The sequence below is a fragment of the Tetrao urogallus genome (genome assembly GCF_951394365.1).
Source record: "Tetrao urogallus genome assembly, chromosome: 1".
Lineage (NCBI taxonomy): Eukaryota > Metazoa > Chordata > Aves > Galliformes > Phasianidae > Tetrao > Tetrao urogallus.
This window is the reverse complement of record NC_136813.1, coordinates 26,168,150-26,192,677: the sequence shown is the minus strand read 5'-3', so window position 1 is coordinate 26,192,677 and position 24,528 is coordinate 26,168,150. Positions and strand designations below refer to the sequence as shown.

The following is a 24,528-nucleotide window of genomic DNA, read 5'->3' as shown; positions in this document are numbered from 1 at the left end:
TCAACAAGGCCAAATGCCGGGTCCTGCACTTCGGCCACAACAACCCCAGGCGACGCTACAGGCTTGGGGCGGTGTGGCTGGAGGACTGCGTAGAGGAAATGGACCTGGGGGTATTGATTGATGCTCGGCTGAACATGAGCCGACAGTGTGCCCAGGTGGCCAAGAAGGCCAATGGCATCCTGGCTTGCATCAGAAACAGTGTTGCAAGCAGGAGCAGAGAGGTGATTGTTCCCCTGTATTCAGCACTCGTCAGGCCGCACCTCGAGTACTGTGTCCAGTTTTGGGCCCCTCACTGCAAGAAAGATATTGAGGCCCTGGAGCGTGTTCAAAGAAGGGCAACGAAGCTGGTGAGGGGTCTGGAGCACAGGCCATATGAGGAGAGGCTGAAGGAGCTGGGAATGTTCAGCCTGGAGAAGAGGAGGCTCAGGGGAGACCTTATTGCTCTCTATAACTTCCTGAAGGGAGGTTGTAGTGAGCTGGGGGTCGGCCTCTTCTCTCGTGTCATTAGTGATAGGACCAGGGGGAATGGTTTCAAGCTACGCCAGGGGAAATTCAGGCTGGACATGAGGAAGTATTACTTTTCAGAAAGGGTGGTCAGGCACTGGAATGGACTGCCCAGGGAGGTGGTGGAATCACCGACCCTGGGGGTGTTCAAGGAAAGACTGGATGTTGCGTTGAGGGACATGGTTTAGTAGGAGCTATTGGGAATAGGTGAACGGTTGGACTGGGTGATCTTTTAGGTCTTTTCCAACCTTAGTGATTCTATGATTCTATGATTCTATGATTCTATGAAAATCACTGCTCTGCTGCTCTACTCACAGCAGTAGAGATACAGAAAAATGAAAACACACTTTGTTCTGCTGAGCTTCTCTGAAAGAGAACCTCTGCAGTAGTCACCCTTTGAAAAGCCAGGTTTTGTCTTCAAGCCCCAACAGGGGAGCAGTGCAGGAGGCAGAGGCATTAGCTGTTTTTATGTGGCATGTGGATAGCAGTAAACAAATTCACCTGAACTTGCTCAGCTAGGTGTTTTGAGGCTCTGCAGCTAACCACCTCCCCACAGAATAATCTCTGTATTCTGAAAAGATTATGCAAATTATTCTTATCCTGAAATTCAGCACAATCTCCTTCCTAATTGAGCAAATGTGTGTGTATTTTGCAGTGAGAGCTCTCTAGTGCATCAGAGATGTAAGCAGGAGGCAAGCTGGTTTGGATTCAGTTTAATTTCCCAAGGGCTATATATTTTAAAGAGTGTAAGCACAAAAACATGACACTGATTAAAGGCTAAATCTTATTCTCATTTACAAAGGGGGTGAAGCACAATAATTCTGCTGATACCAGGGTTGTGCTGGAGTGAAAGGAAGATTGCTGGAGACTCCTCCAGCAAGAGGATGCAAGAAAGCAAATGAGGGGGTTCTGAAGAAGAACATCTGCTTCATGCAGCCTGTCTGTGGGCTATATTCTGCCCTGAATTGCTATGTAAAGACAGTTTAGCAGGAGCCCAAGTTGACTGGAGCCTAAAAGCAGAACTGCTGCCCCTCTCTTCTAAGTAGTCTAGCAACAGCAACAGCTAGAATCAGTTTTGCTAGAGCCACAAATATCACACTAGAGAAAACTCCAGTTTTGTAGGAGAATCAACTGGGGAAAAAGAGTCCAAAAGCATCTCCCTCACCCACAGTATACGTGTTCCAGATTGCCATCCGAGCACCGCTGTGCCTTGTCTTCTCCAAACAACTCCATTCTGTGCCTTTCCTCACTGCCCTCAGAGGCAGACTAAGTCATCTCAATGTCAAGAAGCAGCCCTCAAAAAACAGCTTTTTTTTCTCTTTCTGTCCCTGAGGAGAGGGGACAAATCAGTTACTTTCTTAAAAATAAGCTTTTCCATTTTTTTCAAAGACAAAATTTATCAATAGTTTCCTCAAGACCTTGTGATTCTTATCCAGATGAAGACTCAGGGAAGGATATTATGCCCAAGCTAGGATGCAAGTAAGTCAAAATTCCCTAAAAAGTTGTTAAAAATAACCAACCAGAAACCCTTTCTCCGCAATGGCCCAACCCTACCACCTCTGCAGATCCAGGACACCTTACTTTTTGGCATGAAATTTCTGTAATTGGCCTGGTTGGTTTGCAGCCCCTGAGTTGTGTCCCCTTAACCACCCTCACATTAGCAGCTCAGGGCCTGGCTTCCAGATTTACAAGCACAGTTTTCTGATCAACCCCATGGGACTCCGTTTTCTCCTTGGACACCCAGTTCCAGGATTTTGGTCCCTGTTTGGGAAAAAAAAACTCAAATCTTAGGCTGCTAAATTGAATGGGCGTAAGATCTTTGGTTCTATCCTCGATCACGATAAATGTTCATATCATCCCCTCACTTTCATTAATTATAGTTAAAGAACATTTGTTATTCCCCACACTTTCTTTCTAAATCAACATTGATTTATTTTTAGTTTTCTTAAGTCCTTGTTAATAAACATTACTTTTCCTGACCAGGTTCCTCCATTTGATTTACTCTCCTAAATTAGGTGGAGGGAGGAAAAGTTTGAAACACACACACTCCAATTTCTGAGACCTTCTGTGATAAGCCAGGACATACTTTGCTCTGATTTCCACAGAAATGATGCTGTGTTCTGCCATATTTATGCTGGGCCCAACTTTCAGTTTTATGTCCCATGAACACTTACCCCAAATCTGAATAGCAGCATTGGCTTAATTTTTGCCAGGTGAAAATTTAATATTAATTTTTGATAGCAATGTCTAAAGCCATCAGGGGCTCATTATCCTTTTTCCAAATCTTAATTATTCTACAGGAGAATATCAGGAAGGGCACAGAGGAAACGCCTCATGTTCTGGTGCTTCTGGGAACACCACACCAAGCCAGCTGTACAGTCATAGAATCTTAGATTCATAGAACAGCTTGGGTTGGAAGGGACCTCAAGGGCCATCATGCTCCAACCCTGCTATTGTGTGCAGGGTCATCAACCTGGCACCAGGCTGCCCAGGGTCCAATTCAACCAATTGACCTGAAACACATTAAAAAATGATGGTGGCAAGCCCTTCAAGAAGCCATCTGGTGTTCTCAGCTTAATTCCCTTTGATTACATCTCCAGCCCAGTGGCACCATTAGCAACTTCAATAGGGAGATCCTCTTTAAGCAGAACTCTTAAGTACAAGTGCACTTTTCAGTATGAGAATACTGCCACTGACTTTGATGGCAGAACCTACAACTATGCCTGTGGTCCTAACCTGGGACTTGACAAACTCAAGCTCTCTACCAGTCCTAACAGGAATATGGTGCAAACCCCTGGATATTGAGGCAGCTCTCTGTACCAGGACCTATTCTGTCACTTTCTAAAAGAAGCAGAAAAGGAGGATCATTTTTGTTGTTCTCATTTGGGCCCTAATTCAATCGAGTCATTGCTCCTCCGCTGCCAAAGGTGGAACAGCAGGGCTTAAATGCTATTTTTGATGAGCAGGGTTTGATTCTGTCATGTGAAGAAAGCCATGAACCACTGAAATTCCCTTTAAAGTGATCTTTGGAGTGGTCTCCACCACAGCTGTTTTGCTCCAGGTTCATTTCAAAGCAACCCCATCCTCATTTCCTCCCCTTTAAGGCACCGGTTTGTTGTTTCTTTCCCCCTGGAAACTAAAGAGTGAATGAAAATTTTCGTGTTTGGGATGGCATTAAAAAAAAAAAAAAAAGGCAAATAAAGACATTTTAATTGCATGGGATTTTTTCTGCATAAGATTTCAAAATAGGGGGAAAAAGTAGCTACGTGCCTGGTACACAGTGAGCCCTTTCTCTTCCCCTTTGTGTCAGAGGAATCAATGGAATTCATATAAAAGCAGGAGGGGGTGGTAAGAGAGATAGGAGATGCCTTGCTCGGTACCAGCAGGTCACAAGCCTCATGAGGCTGGGGCAGTGCTTGGAAGGCAGTTGCCGGCTCTATCTCCATGTGTAACTTTTTGTTCCTTGCCTTGGATTTGCTGGTCAGTGGCATGCTGCTTTGCCTGGCTCTCTATAGAGCTTGTAGCCTACAGGAATTTGGACAGAGTGGTACAGACATCGCCGACAGAGACTCTGATCACTGACTATCCCTTTAAATGCAGTCTCATGACTTAGTCTTTACTCCACTACCTATTAAAGAAGGAGACAAGGCGTACATAGCTTCAATTCAGACATCCAGAAGGACTCAGAAAGGCAAGACAATTTAACAGAGCTAACTGTGAGTAAATGCAAAGAATTAGAGGTGATCTCTAGAGCAAAGGGCATGGAGAAAGATTTGTAGGAAATCCTCAAGTGAAAGAAGGTGCAGTGTTTCCTTAAATGTGTTTGCATATGTCGTTCAAAAGGTGAAATTCTGCAAAAAGAAAGAAGCTATTCTGTTGTTTTATCATTTTTTCCCTTCAATACAAATCTAAGTGTCTCTTAATATAATGTGAACAAATTCTTGATTTCCCATAAAATTCCAAAGCAGTGATTTTGTGCTGCGGGCACCAAAGCCTTTTGCAAATGCAGCTTTTTATTCCTTAGAATGAACTGCACAGGAGGAATATCTGGGTGGGAAATTTGAAGGCAGCCTTTTGCAAACATGGATGGAACCTCCAGGCTGGAGCCTGCAGCTGAACACCTGTATCTGTTGAGGGGTGGGCTTCCTTTGGGGAGTGCTGGAAGTGACTCTTTCTCTGGGGATGGAAAGGAGCTGGGGGTGCTGGGCAGTGTGGAGAGCACAGAGCTTTCACCAAGGGGTCCCTTCACACTGCAGGTCACTGTTTTATTAATTGAGGAGCACTGTGTCTCCATGTGCTGCACTGACCAACCATCCTGTATGGGTACAGCATACTAGAAAAGCTTGATTCTTGTTAGTCAAGAGTAGTCAGTGTGTCCCTACACCTTATCTTTTAATGGCAACCGCTACTGACTAGATACGGGCAGGTGCTTTACCAGTTATCATTAATTGTCTAAGTACCTCTGTTATTAATTGCAGGTATGACTATCTGGTGGAGTGCATTCTCAGCTCACCTTCATGTTGCCCATCGTCTTCTTTGCATTCATCCTTACTTGGTGCTTAAACAAAGGCAACTGCATCTCCTATGATGAGCTGAAGGACCTGAAGATTGAATTTGCAATCAATCTCTACCGCCGTGCCTCTGAAGCAGACAACAGGACCAACTTGGTCATTTCCCCAGCAAGCGTGGCCATTTCTTTGGAGCTGCTGCAGTTTGGAGCTCAAGGAAATACCTTCATGGAGCTGCAGAATGCTCTAGGATACAACGTTCATGGTAACGTACCACATTAAAATAATACTGATTTCCCTATGTTTTGCAGGAAAGCCTTACTAAGGAGATGACACTTGTATGTGTCTAATGAGTTATTTTTTTTCTACCTCACTGCAAAAATGTAATTTGGAAGGGTTTTCTCTGGATTTGACAGGCAGATGTCAGCATAGACAAAGGACACTCAGTAGACACACATTATTATTCCTTCTTTTCAAGTACTGCTTACTCTTTCACTGAAGTACAACTGCTCCTAAAGAAGATTCTTCCGTGAAAGCAAAACTGATCTTGGTTCCCTAGGGCTTCCTGGTGCCTGCTGTGAGCTGGCCTCCACTGTGTCCTCTGCACGGAGATGTCAAGGAGACAACAGTCATTTTGTCTCCTACCCTAATCTCAAATTGAGAAACTGAATTATCTTTAGGACTTATGCCTTTATCCTTGTGTTATTATAACTGGCTGAAAAAATGAAAATTTTCATCTTCTAGCAAAAAAAATTAGAAGAAAATTTAGCAGAAGGTGACTGGCAGGAAATGAGTTGTATGGACAGGTGGATGGCATGATTACATCTTCCTGTGAAAGCAGGCTAAAATAAATGGCTCTCTGGGAAGAGATATGGAAAAGGCAGATAACTTACAAGCCGGCATGAATCAGCTGAATTTAAGGATGTTGTCTTCCTTTTAATTGTGAATTATCCTACCATCTCACATCACATGTCCAAAACTGTTTGACATTATGGGCACAATGTTTATAAGTAGATGGCTGTCTCATCTTCAAAATTTGTAGCTTATATACAAGACTTATGTAACGAGATAACACTATTATTTCTCAGCATAAAATTTACTTTCGGTATATGAAAACTAAAGATAAGACCTACAGTAATTTCACTGTCCTGTGCTGTAACCTACCTTAGTCATCAATGCCATTCTCCATATCATTGCTATTCAAAACCAATATAGCAGTACAAGCTAATTCTGGCTGATACACTTTCTGTAAATTCGGTAGGGTGATTTTAAATAGCATTAGCTCAGACAGGGATTTTACCTCAGACATTGCCATGCTTTTTGCTGCATAAATATTCAATTATTGAGGAGAGAATATTAAGTTAGATGGAATATTGCACATTGAAATTCAAGCACAAATCTCCACACAAGATATAGCTATGAGAAGTATAGATATTATTAATGACCTGGTGGCTCTTTTGCACTGTCCTCCTTTTTATATGTCGCGGAATATCAACCAGACATTCTATCTCTACTTTAATTTCTTTCTAGTTTATGGCATTAGCCATGTGCATTAAGGCTTTTAGCAATATTAATGTATGAATGTGAGAAAAAAGTAGAATGGGATCCATTGTTATTATTCATGATAACACATTTACAGTGGGGGAGAGAGAAATCGTGTCCTCCAATGGTTTACATCTAATAAATAAGTACGTAGCCCAGATTTCATATGAGTAAAAGCAAACTGCTCATATATATATATATATATATATATATATATATATATATATATACATATACGTACAGAGGGTGGTGATGCACTGGAAGGGTAGACCAAGGAAGTTGTGGATGCCCCATCCCTGGAGGCATTCAAGGCCAGGCTGGATGTGGCTCTGGGCAGCCTGGTCTGCTGGTTGGTGACCCTGCACATAGCAGGGGCTTGAAACTGGATGAGCATTGTGGTCCTTTTCAACCCAGGCCATTCTATGATTCTATGATATTCCGTTTTTCCACTAGATATTTGCATTCATATTTTAGTTGGTCCTTCTTTCACAATAATGAAGGATGTGGTTAAAATCTTGGCAGTCTGAAAACAGTGAAAGCATTGATGGTTCATGCACCATTCACAGAGAATTGGCTCTTACGTGCACCCGTAATCTTCTTTTATCACTTGGAAGATTGATTCACCTTTATTCTAATATAAGAAAAGCGGTGTTTAAAGGGATGTCTTGAAAAAAATATAGACAAAATAATACACTTAAAAATGTTTTCTCCTTGCTGTTTTATGTGATCCATAGTAGAGTATTTTAAAGTAATTTTGAACTGCTTTCTGAGTAAGAATTCAGGACTTTGGTTAGCTAAGTGCTTTGATATGACTGAAATTCCAAGCTCAGGATACCACACCTCACATTAACATCTGCTTCCAATTTACCATCTTTGATTTCTTTCGTCCTCCAGAGAGCTTGCCAAATGCTCCCACACTAATGCAAAACACATAAGAAAAACGCTTTACACCTCAAACTGTGTGAGTTTTCTTGACATCTGTTCAAGGAGTTCAATATTTTATCCCTTCAAGAGTAATAGATCTAAGCTTTAATACCAGTCTTCATAGAGGTGATCGGTCTCCCTGCAGGTTATTAGAGGAGCACTGCTAGACTAGAAAACCCACACACTGGATTCTTGGGTGGTAGAAATAGGAAGACATGAAGACATTAAACTTTCCCTTTAGCTCAGCACAAATCTGTACTGATGCAGTAGAAGTCTTCTGATGAGGTGAGGGACCTGGCTGGGAGCTGGAGTGTCACAGTGACATTACCTTTGGCTTGATGCTCAGCATGGGGCAGGTCAGTAAAAGCAGGATAGATCCAGCCCACCAAAATTCTCGCTGCCAGAAATACCTGCCCCAAATCACTCATGTCCAAATCTGCCTACCCTCATGCTGCCTCTGGGAAACTGAGGACTTCCTTCAACAGTCTCCCTGGGGTCAAAAATAACAAAAAATAATGTTTCTAACCAGGACCATAACAGTGAGCCCCGCTGTGCCCAGAGTTCCCCAGGAATTTGGCCAAGGCAGAGGAGCACCAGAGCTGATTGCAGCACTCTGCAGAAGCACGGAGCACAGTACTTATCTCCCTGAAGATGGTGGCCAATAATTTGTACGTAACAGTGAAGACATGTGATGACTATCCACCTAGGGAAAGCAGAAAGACCTTGTTGATCCCACAGGCCCAACAGGCAGTGGTGTCTTTCTGAAGAACAGCAGTGCTCTACTCCTCGAGGCAGGCTTATTTATAGGAAGAACAACCTGGAGGAAGCTTCCTACAGGGAAGTAAAAAAGTCTAAAAGCTGTCATTGGGTGGATGTAGGTAAGTCTTCTCCAAGGGCTATAGGAAAGGGGCTAACCCACACACTTGGGAAGTCTGAGGCAACATGGAAAACATCAACACTGCTCAGACTAGGTGCAAGTGCTGAGCCTCAGCCAGCCACTTCAGCATGAATTGTCTCATCAAAAACTATTAGAGTGAGCAAATTAATGACAAGAAAAAGAATTGTTAAATCACTCCTTGGGGAAACCTGTTAGAAACTTTGTGATTTTAGAGACACACGGTCCTCCTAAGTTTGGAAGACCCACATCCTTGCTGGCCTACAACATATCCTTGTATCCATCACAGCAACCCCCACCATTGGCCCATTGTGAGTTGCCCAGTAACTGGAGACTGGGGCACTGTTCTGCTGTTTTCATTAGTATTTTGATCAATCCACTCGGAAATACATTATTGAATCTTTGAATATTCGTATTTTCTACAAGCATTTTTGAAGGCCTGATTAAAATTTAAAAGGATCTTAGCAAATCAGAGAAATGTGTGAAATGAATAGGACATAATTCAAAATTCTGCATTTAGAAGGAGCAATCATCAGTTCAGGTAAAGGAACTATGAGCTAATGAGCAGTTTTTTATAAAAGGATTGGAATGGCTCATAAAAATCAAAATTTAAAGAAAAATATTGCATGAAAAATATATTTGTAATTCAGAAAGAACAGAAATTATTGTCATTTGTATAAGAGTCACTTGTGACAGACATCAAGAAATGTCATCTCTATTTAGCATTGTCAGGCCTTATATACAATATAGGATCAGTTTGGGACAGTGTCCTTCAAAACTAAAGGGTTAAGAGTAACAGACAGAACTGGAACAGTCAGGGAGATACTATTCCTAGGTTGGATATTCCTATTCTTAGGCTGGATATTAGGAAACACTCTTACGGAAAGGGTCGTTAAGCACTGGAATAGGCTGCCCAGGGTGGTGTTTGAGTCTCCGTTCCTGGGTGTGTTTAAAAACCGTTTGAATGTGGTGCTCAGGGGCATGATTTAGCAGAGGGTTGTTAGGGTGGTGTGGTCAGGTTGTGGTTGGACTTGATGATCTTTAAGGTCTTTTCCAACCTGAGTGATTCTATGATTCCTGGGATGGGTGGCACCACTGATAACATGAGGAAGAGATGTATGTCAGTATTGTACCAACCAGTACAGTCACTACTGGAGGATCTCAGTCTCACAGATGAGAACTCAGAGAATGCCCCAAATGAATAAAATTACTTATGAACCACAAGAGCTATATTCACATGCATAACAGTGTGATCATGACACTGCATCAGCCATTTAATATATCTGCACTAGAGTGACTTCTACAGCAGCACAAAGAATTTTCTATGCCCATTGTGTCATTGTGCTCTACAGGAATACCCGATCATGTCAAGGTTACTTCAGCTGTGAAAGTGCTTTCACTTTCCGAGGACAGTGGTGCCACCAATAGAGGTCAGAGCCCCTGAGATCTGATGCTTCAACATAATAACTGCAGTTATTCCTTCTCTCTCCCTTAGCAGATCAAAGCGTGCAGGACATGTTACTCAAGGTGTATGAAGGAGCAGCTGACTCTGGCCAGGGTGCTGTGGTGCAGCTGGCATGCTCCCTCTTCACGCACACTGGTGTGCAGCTCTCACCCCACTTTGCTGCACATGTCACGCACTGGGCCAACAGCAGCCTTCAGCAAGCTGACTTCACCAACCCCAACCAAACTGCAGCCCAGATACAGGGGTGGATCATCGGTAACATTGCAGGTAGTATTGCAACCCATGAGAATGATTGCACATGAATAAAATGTAAAATAAGAATAACGAGAGAACATGTATTTAACCAAGAATAAAGCTTTTTGCCACACTCCACCTTGCTCAAACCAAGACTCAGCTTAGAGAAGAGAAGGCTCCGGGGAGACCTCATTGTGGCCTCCCAGTACTTGAAGGGAGCGTATAAACGGGAGGGGGAATGGCTGTTTACGAGGGTGGGCAGTGATAGGACAAGGGGAATGGTTTTAAACTGAGACAGGGGAGGTTCAGGTTAGATATTAGGAGGAAGTTTTTCACTCAGAGGGTGGTGACGCACTGGAACAGGTTGCCCAAGGAGGCTGTGGATGCCCCATCCCTGGAGGCATTCAAGGCCAGGCTGGATGTGGCTCTGGGCAGCCTGGTCTGGTGGTTGGTGACCCTGCACACAGCAGGGGCTTGAAACTGGATGAGCATTGTGGTCCTTTTCAACCCAGGCCATTCTGTGATTCTGTGATTCTATGATTCTACGATTCTATGATTCTGTGATTCTGTGATTCTGTGAACAGCCAGGAAATCTCACTCTTGTGCTCATTTCTAATGGGAGGAAGGAGGAAGGAGCCGGAATAAGTCTGAATCTCTGACTGTAAGTTTGCAATATCAAGCCATAAAGTTCTTGGCCTTATTCCTCTAATTTTTAAAATGGGAATCCTTTTCGGTGCTCTCAGTTTTAACGAGGAGCAGCCAAACTCCCCTGTGGCCAAGCTTGCTGCACAGAACGCTTTCATGCTGTGGTGGGGAGCATGGAGGGCTGTAAGCCAGACTCTGAAGTTAAAAAGTCAAAGTAGGAAATGAAAAGAGCTCCACACAAGTAACAAAGGTAGTGAAATTAAATGTGTGTAAATGAAAAAAAAAAAAAAATTAATTAAAAAAGCAAGTCCTTAGAAGCAGTAAACAAAATAAATCCCTGATTTGCCCCATCAACTTAAATTACTTGAGTGTTAATTTGAGCACTAATACATAAAGTGATGTTGAAAATATACATTAAAGCTGCTAGTCCAAAAAAATTCTATCCTTCTTAAATGAGCTGTAATAATTGATCCAACTTTACAATAAGAAACTTCCTCTAGAAGTAGACACTAAAATGGGAGTCTGTGTTGTGGTACTCACAAGAGTGTCATAGAATCATAGAACTATTAAAGTTGGAAAAAAACACAAAAATCATCTTGTCCAACCCCCATCCCTTCCTCATCATGCCTGCTAACCATGTCCCTCACTGCCATATTCACTCTTTCCTTGAACACCTGCAGAGATGGTGAGTCCCCCCACCTCCCTGGGCAGCCTTGCCACTGCCTCACCACTCTTTCTGAGGAGAAATTTTTCATAATATTAATCTGAACCTCCCATGGTGCAACTTCAGGCCATTCTCCCTTGTCCTATCACTATTACCTGGGAGAGGAGGCTGACCCTCACCTTGCACAACCACCTTTCAGAGAGTTGTATATAATAAATTAAAAGTGAATCACACTTCAGGACTCTGAGATGCCCAAAGCAGATCGAGGTGAACTACTAATTAAATTAGAGAGGGGCAGAATTAGGACATGAGATGCAGATGACTTAGTTACTTCATCAAGGGATCTGTAGTCATGGGTTGATTACATTAGGAATTTCTGGATCTAAAGATGAAAGGCAGCAAAATATGCACTGGCATGTTTATGTGAGAAAATCATCTCTATCTCTCTCCCTTGCAGACAGGGACGTGCACGGTGTGCCTTCTGAGGAAGCTGTGTCACCGCTCAGCCGGGTGGCTGTGGTGAGCACCATGCATTTCAAGAGCACGTGGCTGAAGAAGTTTTCCTTTATGGATACCCAGATCTTGCCTTTTACCACGGCAGAGAGCTCAACCCTGAAAGTACCCACAATGCATCACACAGCTGAAGTTAACTACGGTAACTGCTCTCGTTCCAGATTCATAGAGATAGTATTCTCCTTTCAAAGGTTTGAAGTATATGGGCTGTGACACAACAACTTGTGCAGCAGGCTTAATTTTCAACCATGAGGAAATTTACATCCCTTTTTAATATAAAAATCTCCTTTCCCTTCTGCCATAAATTTGTGAGCTTTGCTTGGATAAAAAGCTTTCTAATTCCAAGTCTAAATTTCTTCAAGACCAATTTATATCTTAGTACTGTGCAAGACATGTCTTCCAACTTAAATAGTTTATTTCAGCTTTGATATTTACTCCTAAACATATTTATAAATAAATAATGAAATTGGCTAAAATGAAGATGCCAGGCTCATCTAGTCTTTTCATTAAATAGATACTCCAGTTCTCTAGGAGTCTTTTTATGTACTTTTCCAATTCGCGTTAATCTTCCCTGAAAGTAAGGGATAAGAAATTTATATCATAATTGTAATGGGTCATATACACACTCAGTATTTTGCTCTGTCTAGGCACTGGAATGGACTGCCCAGGGAGGTGGTGGAGTCACCGAGCCTGGGGGTGTTCAAGGAAAGGCTGGATGTTGTGTTGAGGGACATGGTTTAGTGGGAGCTATTGGGAATAGGTGAACGGTTGGATTGGATGATCTTTTAGGTCTTTTCCAACCTTGGTGATTCTATGATTCTATGATTCTTTGCTAAAATGCACTGTTTAGCGCATTGAGTGGTTACTCAGGCTGCACCCTACCTGTTCTGTTCTCCCAACATTCCATTTTTTCTTTCAGCTGATGAGTAACAGGTAAATTAAGGGCAAGGAAATCTTAATAAATGCATGCCTTTTTGTGTTGGCTTCTTGGACACTATGGGATTTCCACCATCCCGGTCATCAAGGTAACCTCACTGTCCATTTTTGATGAAAGTCTTCAGTATTGGCAATGCTTTGAACTCTTTTCAGCATGGGAACCCCACTTTCATCTTAACTAATCTTAATCTCCTCTTCAAGCAGGTGCATTCTATCTTCAATTTCATTTCATTTCATTCATTGGTTCTAGCTACCATCACTTCTACCTGTTAGTAGTGCCATAGTGAATCTGTGTCTAATGTTCTTCCTTAAAATCAGATGGCTGGATCTGTGCCTTTTTACCAAATCAATTACCCAACCAGAAAGATACTAGGACCTGCCTGATGTTGCAGTTTATCTCACTTTCTGTATCCCCCTTTGACTTGTCCATTTGTTTCTCCAGTATATTCTAAACTTTTTCACATGAAGACCTAAAATTTCCCAGACTACTCTACTTTTCTTTATAAATACACTTCTGCTTTCTAGACTCTCATCTAGAGATGCAGACTCTGACTCTGCAGGTTTCTGGAAAATCTTTGCTAACACACTTTCAATTTTCACATTCATTCTCTTTGAATTCTAAAGTGGTAACTACCCAAGACCCAGATTTGTCTCTCCGAAGTAGGTCAAATTTCATTTGCACCCCTGGCATTGCAAGTCCTCTTGTTCTTTCCTCATTCCCATTAGGTACTTCACTGCTCACTATTATTCAATAATTTATCATCAAGCTAATCCTTTTCCATAATTTCCAGCAAATAATTGGAGATAAATTAAAAAAAAAAAAAAAAAAAAAAAAAAAAAAGAATTCAGTGTTCAGCAACACCATTCTTTCTTCCTTTTTCTCTTGTTTCCACAGCTAAAGCAGTTTCCTTTTCTGGTCACATCAAGCAGGCAGTTGGCCATTCATTATTTCTACAGCTCTTTATCTTGGAACCCACCTGTCTGAGGAATCATTCTTTTCCACTTTGCAAGCTTGCTTGTATTGCTGTGGCTTTGTCTGTGGTATTTCCTCTTCAAGAAAACCCGTGGTGTGTCCAACACACTTCTTTCTCCCGTCTCCCGAGGATCACCCGTTCCTGAACACACTCACATTTCTGGCTTGGAGTGTTCCTATTCCTCTGGTGCATTCAACTCTTTTAGAAGGGAATTCACTTCAATTTCGAATGCAGAATTTCATTTTGCAAAACCCAGTGCCTCTTCATCCTCATCACTGAGCAGTGTAAACTACTACATCAGCTCATGGTCAGTCAGTCCTGGGTGATGCTGTATCCCCGGCTAACTGCAGGGTACCTGGCTGCTCATGTAGTCTAAAACTACATCACTCTTTGCTCCTTTGTTAGCTATCCAGTTAGACAAAATGGGTTTCTTGGGACTAACACATACCTATCAGCTCAGGAGCAAGCCTTTTCTCTGAACTTTTAGTGGGGTGAGACATAAATGAGAAGTCTAAAATGTCTGAGCCAAATTCTTTGTCATAAGAAATGCTACAGATATTTCAGACTAATTTGTTTAAAAGTCATAAATTCATACAGTCATCTCATCCAAGCACCAACCCATCCCCACCATGCCTGCTGACCATGTCCATCAGTGCTATATCCACTCTTTTCTTGAACACCTCCAGGGACAGTGACTCCACCACTTCCAATACTTCACCACTCTTTCTGAGAATAAATTTCTCCTGATATCCAAGCTAAATTTCTCCTGGTGCCCCCACCTCACCACAACATCCTTTCAAGCAGTTATAGTGATAAGGACTCCCCTGAGCCTCCTTTTCTCCACACTGAACAATCCCAGTTCCCTCAGCTGCTCCCCATAAGACCTGTGTTCCAGACCCTTCACAGCTTTGTTGTCCTTCCCTGGTCACGCTCCAGGGCCTGGCCAGGGACTGGCCTACTACAACAAAACAGAGATCTGAAATAACTTTCCTTCATTATCAAATTATTGCAGATGTCCACCACCAGGATCGAAAACAAAGATCAAGAAAGTTTAACTGTGGACGATGTTGATCATTTACAACATTTTTTATCCTTTTAATGTTGCCATGCAGAACAAATCAGCCTGGGATCTATCAATGATGCTAAGAAAGTGTCAAGATTACTATTTGTGCAAGCCTGTTAGGTACTGCAGCTATATTACATGTTCTTTTTTTCAAGCAATTTGTTAACTATATTTGAATACTAATTTAGCTGTGTACCATTCTTATGGGATGCTAAAAATCAGTTCAAGCAAGGAAGGCAAAACATCCCAACTCAATCATACCAAGTCTTTAGTTTTCTTTTTAATTAACAAATAAGGTCTGTATAATCTCTGTAGACATAACAGACTTCAAAATATCATCATATCCATGAATTAAATCACTCCCATCCTGTGCAGAACACATATCCTCTCTGCAAACCAGAAGAGAATTTGTTTCCACCAGAACAACCCATGTGCTGGGAGATGGTTTTACCAGAGCAGTTCCCCCTCAGCACTGCATGGTGGGACGGCTGATCTAAGAATCTAACATTTCTAGGTTCTAGCAGGACTACCAGCATGCACTGAATGCTATCTAACCCAGATTTGCAAAACTAGCAAACATTTTACATGAAGTATTTAAGACATTCTATATCTCTGTGTTTATGAGCAGATATTTAGGTATGATGAACAATAACTAAGTATATTCCACTATTTATAAAACTAACTCAAAAAACATGAGCATCTACCCTCACAAGACACAGCTATTACAGTTGAGTTGGAAGGGAGTAGATTATTTTGAATGGTCTGCAGCAATGGTAATAATAATTCATTTGCTTGTAACCTGTATTTAACTCTTTCTCTGACAATTGATTCTGCGTTTTCCTGAAATGCTATCCATTGGATTTACAGGTGATAAAATAAGAAAGGAAAATAGTGATAATTGGATCTATTCTACTGTGTAACAGTCCATTAGGAATGCTTCGATTATCTGTTCATTGAAATATGGAATTAAAGTCTTTGTTACCACACGTCTAAATAATTACAGGGTTGGAAGCCAAACAGCTTTTACCTTTGAGACTGTTTTTTAAAACCTTCATCTGTTTTTGATAGGTTTTTCAGTTTTCAAAATGAATATACTGGGTGCCTTTATAAGTATATGCCCAAATGCTTTACCATTTAATATAGCTGTTGGCCTGAAATAAGATTAAAACTCAATGTTAGTAAAGAAGGAAATACAAGGAAAAGAAGGTTTCAGTTAATTAAATAGTATATATATATATATTTTAATTGTTTCTTTCAGCAATTAATTTTTAGTGAAAAATACTGAAGGGAAATCATAAGGAAAAAAGAAAGCTTATTCAAAGAACAGGCACTGCAGGAACTGTCACCATTAGGTTATTGTCATAGCCTTGCTAATAAACATAGGATAGTCCAAAAGTAATGCCTCCTAATTATTTCCATGGAAACTACAACAGGTAAAAAATAGCACAGTAACACTATTTGATAGAGCAGATTTTGATAAACCAGATGAGGTTTAACAAAAGCAAGTGTAGAGTCTTGCATCCATAATTGCATGCAGCGGTACAGGGTGGGGGATGAGCTGCTGGAGGGGAGCTCTGCGGAGAGGGACCTGGGTGTCCTGGTGGAGGACAGGTTGGCCATGAGCCAGCAGTGTGCCCTTGTGGCCAAGAGGGCCAATGGCATCCTGGGGTGCATTAAAAAGAGCATGGCCAGCAGGTCGAGGGAGGTGATCCTCCCCATCTACTCTGCCCTGGTGAGGCCTCATCTGGAGTACTGCGTCCAGTTCTGGGCTCCCCAGTACAAAAAAGACAGGGATCTCTTGGAAAGAGTCCAGCGGAGGGCCACGAAGATGGTGAAGGGCCTGGAGCATCTCTCCTATGAGGAAAGGCTGAGTGAACTGGGTCTGTTCAGCCTTGAGAAAAGAAGGCTGCGAGGAGACTTGATCCAGGACTATAAATATCTGAGGTGTGGGGGGCAGAATGGCGAGGCCAGACTCTTTTCAGCAGTGTGTGGAGACAGGACAAGGGGGAACAGCCAGAAACTGCAGCATAGGAAGTTCCGCACAAATGTGTGCAAGAACTTCTTTACAGTGAGGTGACGGAGCACTGGAACAGGCTGCCCAGGGAGGTGGTGGAGTCTCCTTCTCTGGAGATGTTCAAGACCTGCCTGGATGCCTACCTGTGCGACCTGCTGTAGGGAACCTGCTTTGGCAGGGGGGTTGGACTCGATGATCTCTGGAGGTTCCTTCCAACACCTACAATTCTGTGATTCTGTGATTCTCAGCTACAAAACACTAATTTTCAGCCAATCAGCTCTGCTCACATGAGCTGGTGCAGTGAGCTGTAGGTGACCGGAGCTGAGCCCATGCATCACAGACAACTCCTTGCAGTCTACTGGTGTTCTGAACCATTGGCTTCCCCATGCTTGTTTTTTTGAGGTGTGACTGTTGTTTTCTTTTTTATTTTAATGATGACATAAGATCTATATTCACATAAATACAGGTCAGTTCCAGACAACGACTCAGGATGCTTTCAGTGTCGTTGAGTTACCCTACCTAGGGGAGAAACTCAGCATGTTCATAGTGCTTCCCAGCCACAAACGAACGCCTTTGTCCCAGATTGAGTCTCATCTTTCTGCCAAAACCATAACACTCTGGTCCAGCAGCTTAAAGAGGACGAAGATGGATATTTTTCTACCTAGGTAAGCAATTCTGTTCCTCTGAGATGACTTCACTACTCCTGTTGCCAGAATTACGTGTGATAACAATGACACGCACAACCTGCAGGACGGAACCAAATTGTGTGCTTTGGTTCACAATACTCTCTATGTGAAAGTATTTCTCATAATACATTCTCCACGTGAAAAACAATTTGTACATTAATACTCATCTCCTCCAAGACAATTTTCAGAAACAATTCAAAGAGCCCTTTTGCTACGGCCAAATAGAATGTTAAAGAGAGTGTGTTCAGGAATACGTGAAGTTCACATGTCAAGAACATTGAGAGGCAGTATGATTGCAATAGAGAGAGGTGAGGGATTCTTGCTGTTAACATCTTCAAGCGAAGAGCAGTTGCTTCTCTGGAAAGTGTGCTTAATCAAGAAGAAAGCATTGGGCTCACGCTGAAAGAGATGAAGTGCAAAGGCTTGAAATAAATTGCATGTTCTACCTTTTAGCTTTATGAAACTATGAATCCTGCATTTAAATACATTTTTCATCTTAATTTCAGGTTTAGTATTCAAAGCCTTTTTGATCTAAAGACAGTTTTTTCTGCCTTGGGAATTAGAGATGCATTTGATCCCACCACTGCTAATTTTAAAGGCATTTCAGGTAAGAGGCTTGAATGAATACAAAGTGATAATTGACCCAACACATATAGACTCTGAGATAATATTGAAGAGATTCGGCAGACTCAGGTGTCCTTTATTGATTGTACTTCTTTTTCTGTGAACTCCAAAACAAAATTCCCATTCAATCGATCTACTTTATTATTGATAATTGCTATTGGCATGGATGGCCTGGGAAGAATATAGGGGCACCATCCAGATGTGCAGGGAGGGATAGGACTAGGAAAGCTAAGGCACAGATGGTACTGAACGTCTGGAGGGGCCTGCAAAAACGCAAGGGATTCTTTAGATACATTGGGTAGAAGAGGCTGAGGTACTCAACGAATTATCTGCCTCATGGCCGGTCAGGCTTCTCACACCTGAACTTCTACATGTATGTGTGTGTGGAGGGGCAGGGTGGGAGGCAAAATCCCTCCCATTGTAAGAGCAGAGCAAGACTGAGTCTGCCTCATGATGCTGATTTGTCTACAAGCCCATGGGGCTGGATGACATGCAACCCAGGGTCCCAAGGGAGCTGACTGACGTGGTTGTCAAGATGCTCTCCATCATGTTTGAAAAGTCCTGGCTGTCAGGCAATGTCTGGAAAAAGGGAAACATCGCTCCCATTTTTAAGAAAGGAAGGAAGAAGGACCCAGGGAAATAGAGGCCAGTGAGGCTCATCTCTATGCTTGGGAAGATCATGGAGTAGATTCTCCTGGAAGAGATATTAAGGCACATGCATTCAATACACCATTGTCCAAATGGTGGGAAAATATCTGTATAGACTAAAGAACAGACAGAGGAAGGTAAAAATGAGAGAGAAGAGTATTCACAACAGTGACTTAAAGTTTCCTGAAAGTCTCCCTAATCAAAGAGGCACACAAATCTGTGTGTTCCTACTTATGGTCTGGAAGTCCTCATCTCTCTCCATCAGCAATAGAGATTTGCTGTCTTCACTAGAGTAACTCGATGTTGCCTTCCTCATGCGTTGTCTCACTCTAAAGATGTTTCTATATTGTGTCAAGTGATGTTCTTCTGCAGCCTGAACATGTAACAGAGGATATTTCCAGGCAGAAAGACACAAGACAAACACAAGGGTTTTGATTTACTCTCCAATTTACCTGCGCTTGGAGAATGCTGATCCAAAAACCCCACAGCCCTATTATTACAGCTATGGACTGAGCAAAGAAATCCTTGACATAGACCTGGCTCAGATGTTTGGGCTGTCTGTATTTATCCCTGCCAGACACACGCATGAAAAATCCTCTGATCCAGCTCACCTTTAGCACAGTTTAGATTCAGCCTAAGACCCCTAGATTCTGCAGGAAAAAATAACAAAAATTTAAAAAGGTAAAAGCGTTATAAATGAATAAAATAAAAATGGTGTTCACAATAAAATGCAGGAGATCATTATTAATATTCACCTGTTGGGTTGGTTTGTTCTGTAGAGCAAGCTGGCCTTTATATTTCAGAAGCTATTCACCATGCAAAGATTGAAGTAACAGAGGATGGCACAAAGGCATCAGGAGCTACAGGTAAATCATACATACAAGTGTTACTTTTCACCCCTGCAGCTTGTCACTACAGCAACAACTGCTCATCACAAAACTGCTTCACAAAAGTATGTCAGCATTTAGAAGCACACCCACTCCAAATGCAAACATTTGTATTGAACATTTCTATTTCACCTTTATAATTGCACATAGGAACTCTTAAACCTCTTGCCATTCCATGTTTGATGTTAGACTAACATGCAAATGCTCAGGTGAAATCCAACTTTACCAGCCCAGGAAAAATCCAGTTTAACAAAATAAAGCATTTTTTCTGTTGGTTAAATAGAATCATAGAAAATCCTGAGCTGTATAGGACACACAAGGTTCACTGAGTCCAACTCCTGGCTCCACACACCACCACCCAAACCAATCTCTTTGTTCAGATCTCAAAAATCAAAGCATTTAAGAGGTTATTATGTGTTCATCTGTAGCTCCTAAACTGTGACAGGGTTTGTTTCTGAAGACAGTCCCATTGGTACCTTGGAAGTTCATGAAGTGAAAGTTTTGTTGTCTTCGATGTATTCTAGGCTTTTTTCTAACATCAGTGATGTTTGTGCACAGACATTTGTTTCCCAGACACTTTACATGTGAGCAGTCAGGGCCAGTTCAGCAGGGACATTCCAAGTAAAATCTCAGCTCTGGACTACAGAGTTAATAACTCACCTCTGTGAGCTAAATGACATTTTCTTAGAAATCCTCCATCACAACATAAACGTACAACAGGGAAACTGAGCTGTGCAATCCCCATTTCCTTTAAAGAAAAACAACATTAAAAAGTCACAAGCTATATTGAAGTCCCTTTAATCTTCATCTTTGTAAGGACTTCAGTGTTTTCAGTGCTAATATTTTCATAGAATCATAGAATCGCAGAATGGCCTGGGACCAAAATGCTCATCCAGTTTCAACCCCCTACTATGTGCAGGGTCACCAACCAGCAGACCAGGCTGCCCAGAGCCACATCCAGCCTGGCCTTGAATGCCTCCAGGGATGGGGCATCCACAGCCTCCTTGGGCAACCTGTTCCAGTGCGTCACCACCCTCTGAGTGAAAAACTTCCTCCTAATATCTAACCTGAACCTCCCCTGTCTCAGTTCAAAACCATTCCCCTTGTCTTATCACTGTCCACCCTCGTAAACAGCTGTTCCCCTCCTGTTTATCTTCACCCAGTTTGTATAAACACCTGGGATTGCCCTGACCCAAGTGCAGCACCCTGCACTTGGTCTTGTTGAACCTCATTAGATGTTCAAGGGCCCACTTCTCCAGCCAGTCTTGGTCCCTCTGGACCTAGACATTTTTTTTCCACGAAATTCCTAACTTCTAGGCTTCCATTACATACCAAGGAATAAGGGCAACCTGACCTAGTGCCGGAGCTAGTGGGTGGCAGCCCTGCCCATGGCAGGGGTTGGAACTGGATGATCTTTGAGATCCCTTCTAACCCAAGCCATTCTGTGGATCTAAGGTTAATAGCAGTCAGACAGCATTACACCTTTATTCCATTGAAATCAATGCTAGAACGTCCATGAATTCCCATCAGACCAAGCAAAGAAGCTGGTTTACAAAAAGTCTGACTATGCTCATTGCTTGATATTAAAAACACAGCATCCAGACACACAGTGGCTTTGAAGTTGAAGTTGCTTTTTGTTTTAGGAGCACTGAAATAGTGCCACTCAAATTCACATTATTGAGCCTTACTCAAATTTTCAATTGAATTCTGTTGCTTTAAATGCTCATTACAATTATCCAAGTTTTCAGTTTTGTCAATATAGTCAATACTACATAGCTGCAAGGCAGAGTTGATTTGAACAAGGCTTATAATTGCTTCTAAGCCATCATAATTTTAGAGACTATTTAAGCACTCCCATACAGCGCTTTGAAGATACTCAGTCTTTGCTGTGAGCTCTGGCTAATTTCAGGAACATATATGTATTTATTTGCTGTCTCCCATTTAGAAGAGGGGATTACATTTGTGCCTTGCTCATCTTTTGACTGGAACAGCAGGGGTAGGGTTTGGCTTAAGGGTAACAGCACAGCATGACTTGGGCAGAGCTACAACTGTGGCAACAACAATTGTTACCTTTGCAATCCAAACCAGGCTGACTCACCTCAGCAATAAGCATGTGTCCCATCTGCTCACAATCACACGACTTGTTCATTCATCCCCACTGATTTCTCTACAGGACAAAATCACTGGTTTACTCTTAGAGTAGCAGCTCAGGCTCTGGGGTTTGGTACTGTGAGTTTTGAGGACACAGCACAGAAGATGGAATGAAAATTGATGCATTTTACTAATATCTTCTTAATTGCATTACAGCAATGCTACTACTGAAAAGATCTCGAACACCTATTTTCAAAGCAGACAGACCTTTCACTTTTTTCCTGAGACAAGCCAACACAGGTATGTACACACGCTTTCTGATTCAGCAGCAGAATCGTTCACAAGCAGCACCAAAATTGGTAAGAAGCTTGTCGTGCATCTTCAGTCCAGGACATTTCAACAGCCAGGAATAGTGAGTTTAGATTTTAAAGCACACATAAGGAATAGTTTAATTTCCTTTAAAATATATTAAAAAAAAAGGAGAGTCAAGTCAGGAAAGGCAAATTAACTTCTATCTCTGTACATAGATTAGTGATAGGACAAGGGGATTGGGTGGTTTTAAACTAAAGGAAAGGAAATTGAGAAGTCAGGAGGAAGTTCTTTACTGAGAGAGTGGTGAGGCACTGGAACAGGCTGCCCAGAGAGGCTGTGGATGCTCTGTCCCCAGAGGTGTTCAAGGCCAGGTTGGATGGGGCCCTGGGCAGCCTGGTCTAGTACTGATCTAGCAGCTGGCAATCCTGCATGTGGCAGGAGGGTTGGAGCTTGATGATCCTTGAGGTCCCTTCCAACCCAAGCTACTCTACAATTCTATGATTCTATAATTTCTACTATGGTAAGCACCAGAAGTACATAAAGACCTTAAATGCCCCAGCACGGGAAACAGAACTCCGCAGGGCAATCGAAATCCCAAATGGGCAGCAGAGGTAGCTGAAGTTAAAATACAATTTTTTCCTCTACGAAAGGAACTTATTCACGCCTGCACAGGTGGCACGCGGCAAATTGACTTCTGAGCACAAGCAGCAGGACTCCACAGCCTGAAATTCCCCGTTTTAGCACTACCTCAGCAGTATGAAGGGGCATAGCTCAGCAGTTCCGCAAACTAAAGCCTCCCACCCAGCTACAGTTCCAAATATAACATAAGTTTCTCTCCTCTTGTATCGAATACCAACATCTTTGAGGAGACTCTTCCCTGCTTCACGTTCTCCTGAAACATCCAGGTTCTCAAATGCCATGGAAGCGCACTGGATGTCACTAACAGACTGAGACCACAGCTCTGCAGAAAGCCTACAACTTGTGCATTCACTTTGGCAATCATTTTCAAGATTCAGTAAAACAGTTTGGAGCCTGCCTAAAAAGACGCGAGGAAGTTATATTCCTTAATTGCTTATAGCAGATAATTATGTTCATTGCCTGTAAATGCCCACATAATTAATACTCAGCTTTACAGATTCTGATAAATCAAAGCATGTGTATTAAGCCAAGGCAAAAATTAGGAAAAAAAGGCACTGAAGTAAGTCTGGCCCACAGTTAAGGACTCCTCAGGATTAAGACCAAACAGTAATTTCAGGGAATAAATTTGCTCACTTTACAGTATATGATAAATCGCATGAAAAGGAAATGCAATTGTACAATAGGATCCTTACGTGATTGAAGTGTATGTATTATTGTGCTGCAACTCAAAACTCAGAAGTACAGTTAATTTAATATTTCCAATGGAAAAAAAAAAAAAGGAAACCCAAAAACATCGTCATTGTATTTGTTCAGGCACAGTAAATGAAGTTTTCCCACTGGGAAAATAGCAGAGTTGTATTCTTTAGGATGCGTCCTGAGGATCAACCTGGTCGGGTTACTATTTGGAAACACTGTTCTGTTTTCAGTACAGTAATGGTCAAATTATTCTAAGGAAAGCATGTCATTGCTAAATCAATTTTTCCATATAATGAAGAATTTCAATTCTGCTACTTCTGTGCTTTGAAAACTTGGTTCCAGTTTTAACACTCTTTTCTTTTACAGGCTCAGTACTCTTTATAGGAAGAGTTACAAATCCTTCATAATAAATTTTAGTCAAAATACCATCTTCTGTTCTTCCTATGGTGAACTTCTCTCGGATGAAATTAAAGGCTACATTATATATGTATTTATTAAAATGTTCTTGCAAGAATGTTAAGTCCTCTGCTACATTATTACTTTATACATACTGTAGTAATCATGGAAAGGCCTAGGTTGAAAAGGACCACAATGCTCATCCAGTTTCAACCCCCTGCTGTGTGCAGGGTCACCAACCACCAGACCAGGCTGCCCAGAGCCACATCCAGCCTGGCCTTGAATGCCTCCAGGGATGGGGCATCCACAGCCTCCTTGGGCAACCTGTTCCAGTGCTTCACCACCCTCTGTGTGAAAAACTTCCTCCTAATATCTCACCTGAACCTTCCTTTAGTTTGAAACCATTCCCCCTTTGTCCAATGACTATCAACCCACGTAAACAGTCATTCCCCCTCCTGTTTAATACACTCCCTTCAAGTACTGCAAGGGAACTTAGACCTGTCTGGAATAAACTAGCACCACAACTACAGCAAAGACTAAATATACATCTTAGAGGAAAAACTGAACAGATTTTACCACTGAACTACTTAAGAACCTAGGCCACAGCTTCTGCTTGACATCATCCTGTTGGCAGGTGCTGGGCTAATCAGCCAGACCCATTCAGAATG

At 42.1% G+C, this 24,528-nt stretch overlaps 1 protein-coding gene across 1 annotated transcript; it reads left to right on the top strand.

The window, feature by feature from the left end:
* Positions 1–5,021: 5,021 nt before the first annotated feature.
* Positions 5,022–23,871, top strand: SERPINE3 (serpin family E member 3; the record flags this gene model as incomplete). Its single annotated transcript, XM_079543376.1, has 8 exons — positions 5,022–5,277; positions 9,872–10,105; positions 11,839–12,036; positions 17,348–17,546; positions 18,074–18,174; positions 19,619–19,705; positions 22,034–22,117; positions 23,831–23,871. 8 exons carry the CDS (start codon positions 5,022–5,024, stop codon positions 23,869–23,871), a joined length of 1,200 nt encoding a protein of 399 aa, XP_079399502.1.
* Between the last annotated feature and the right edge of the window lie 657 nt (positions 23,872–24,528).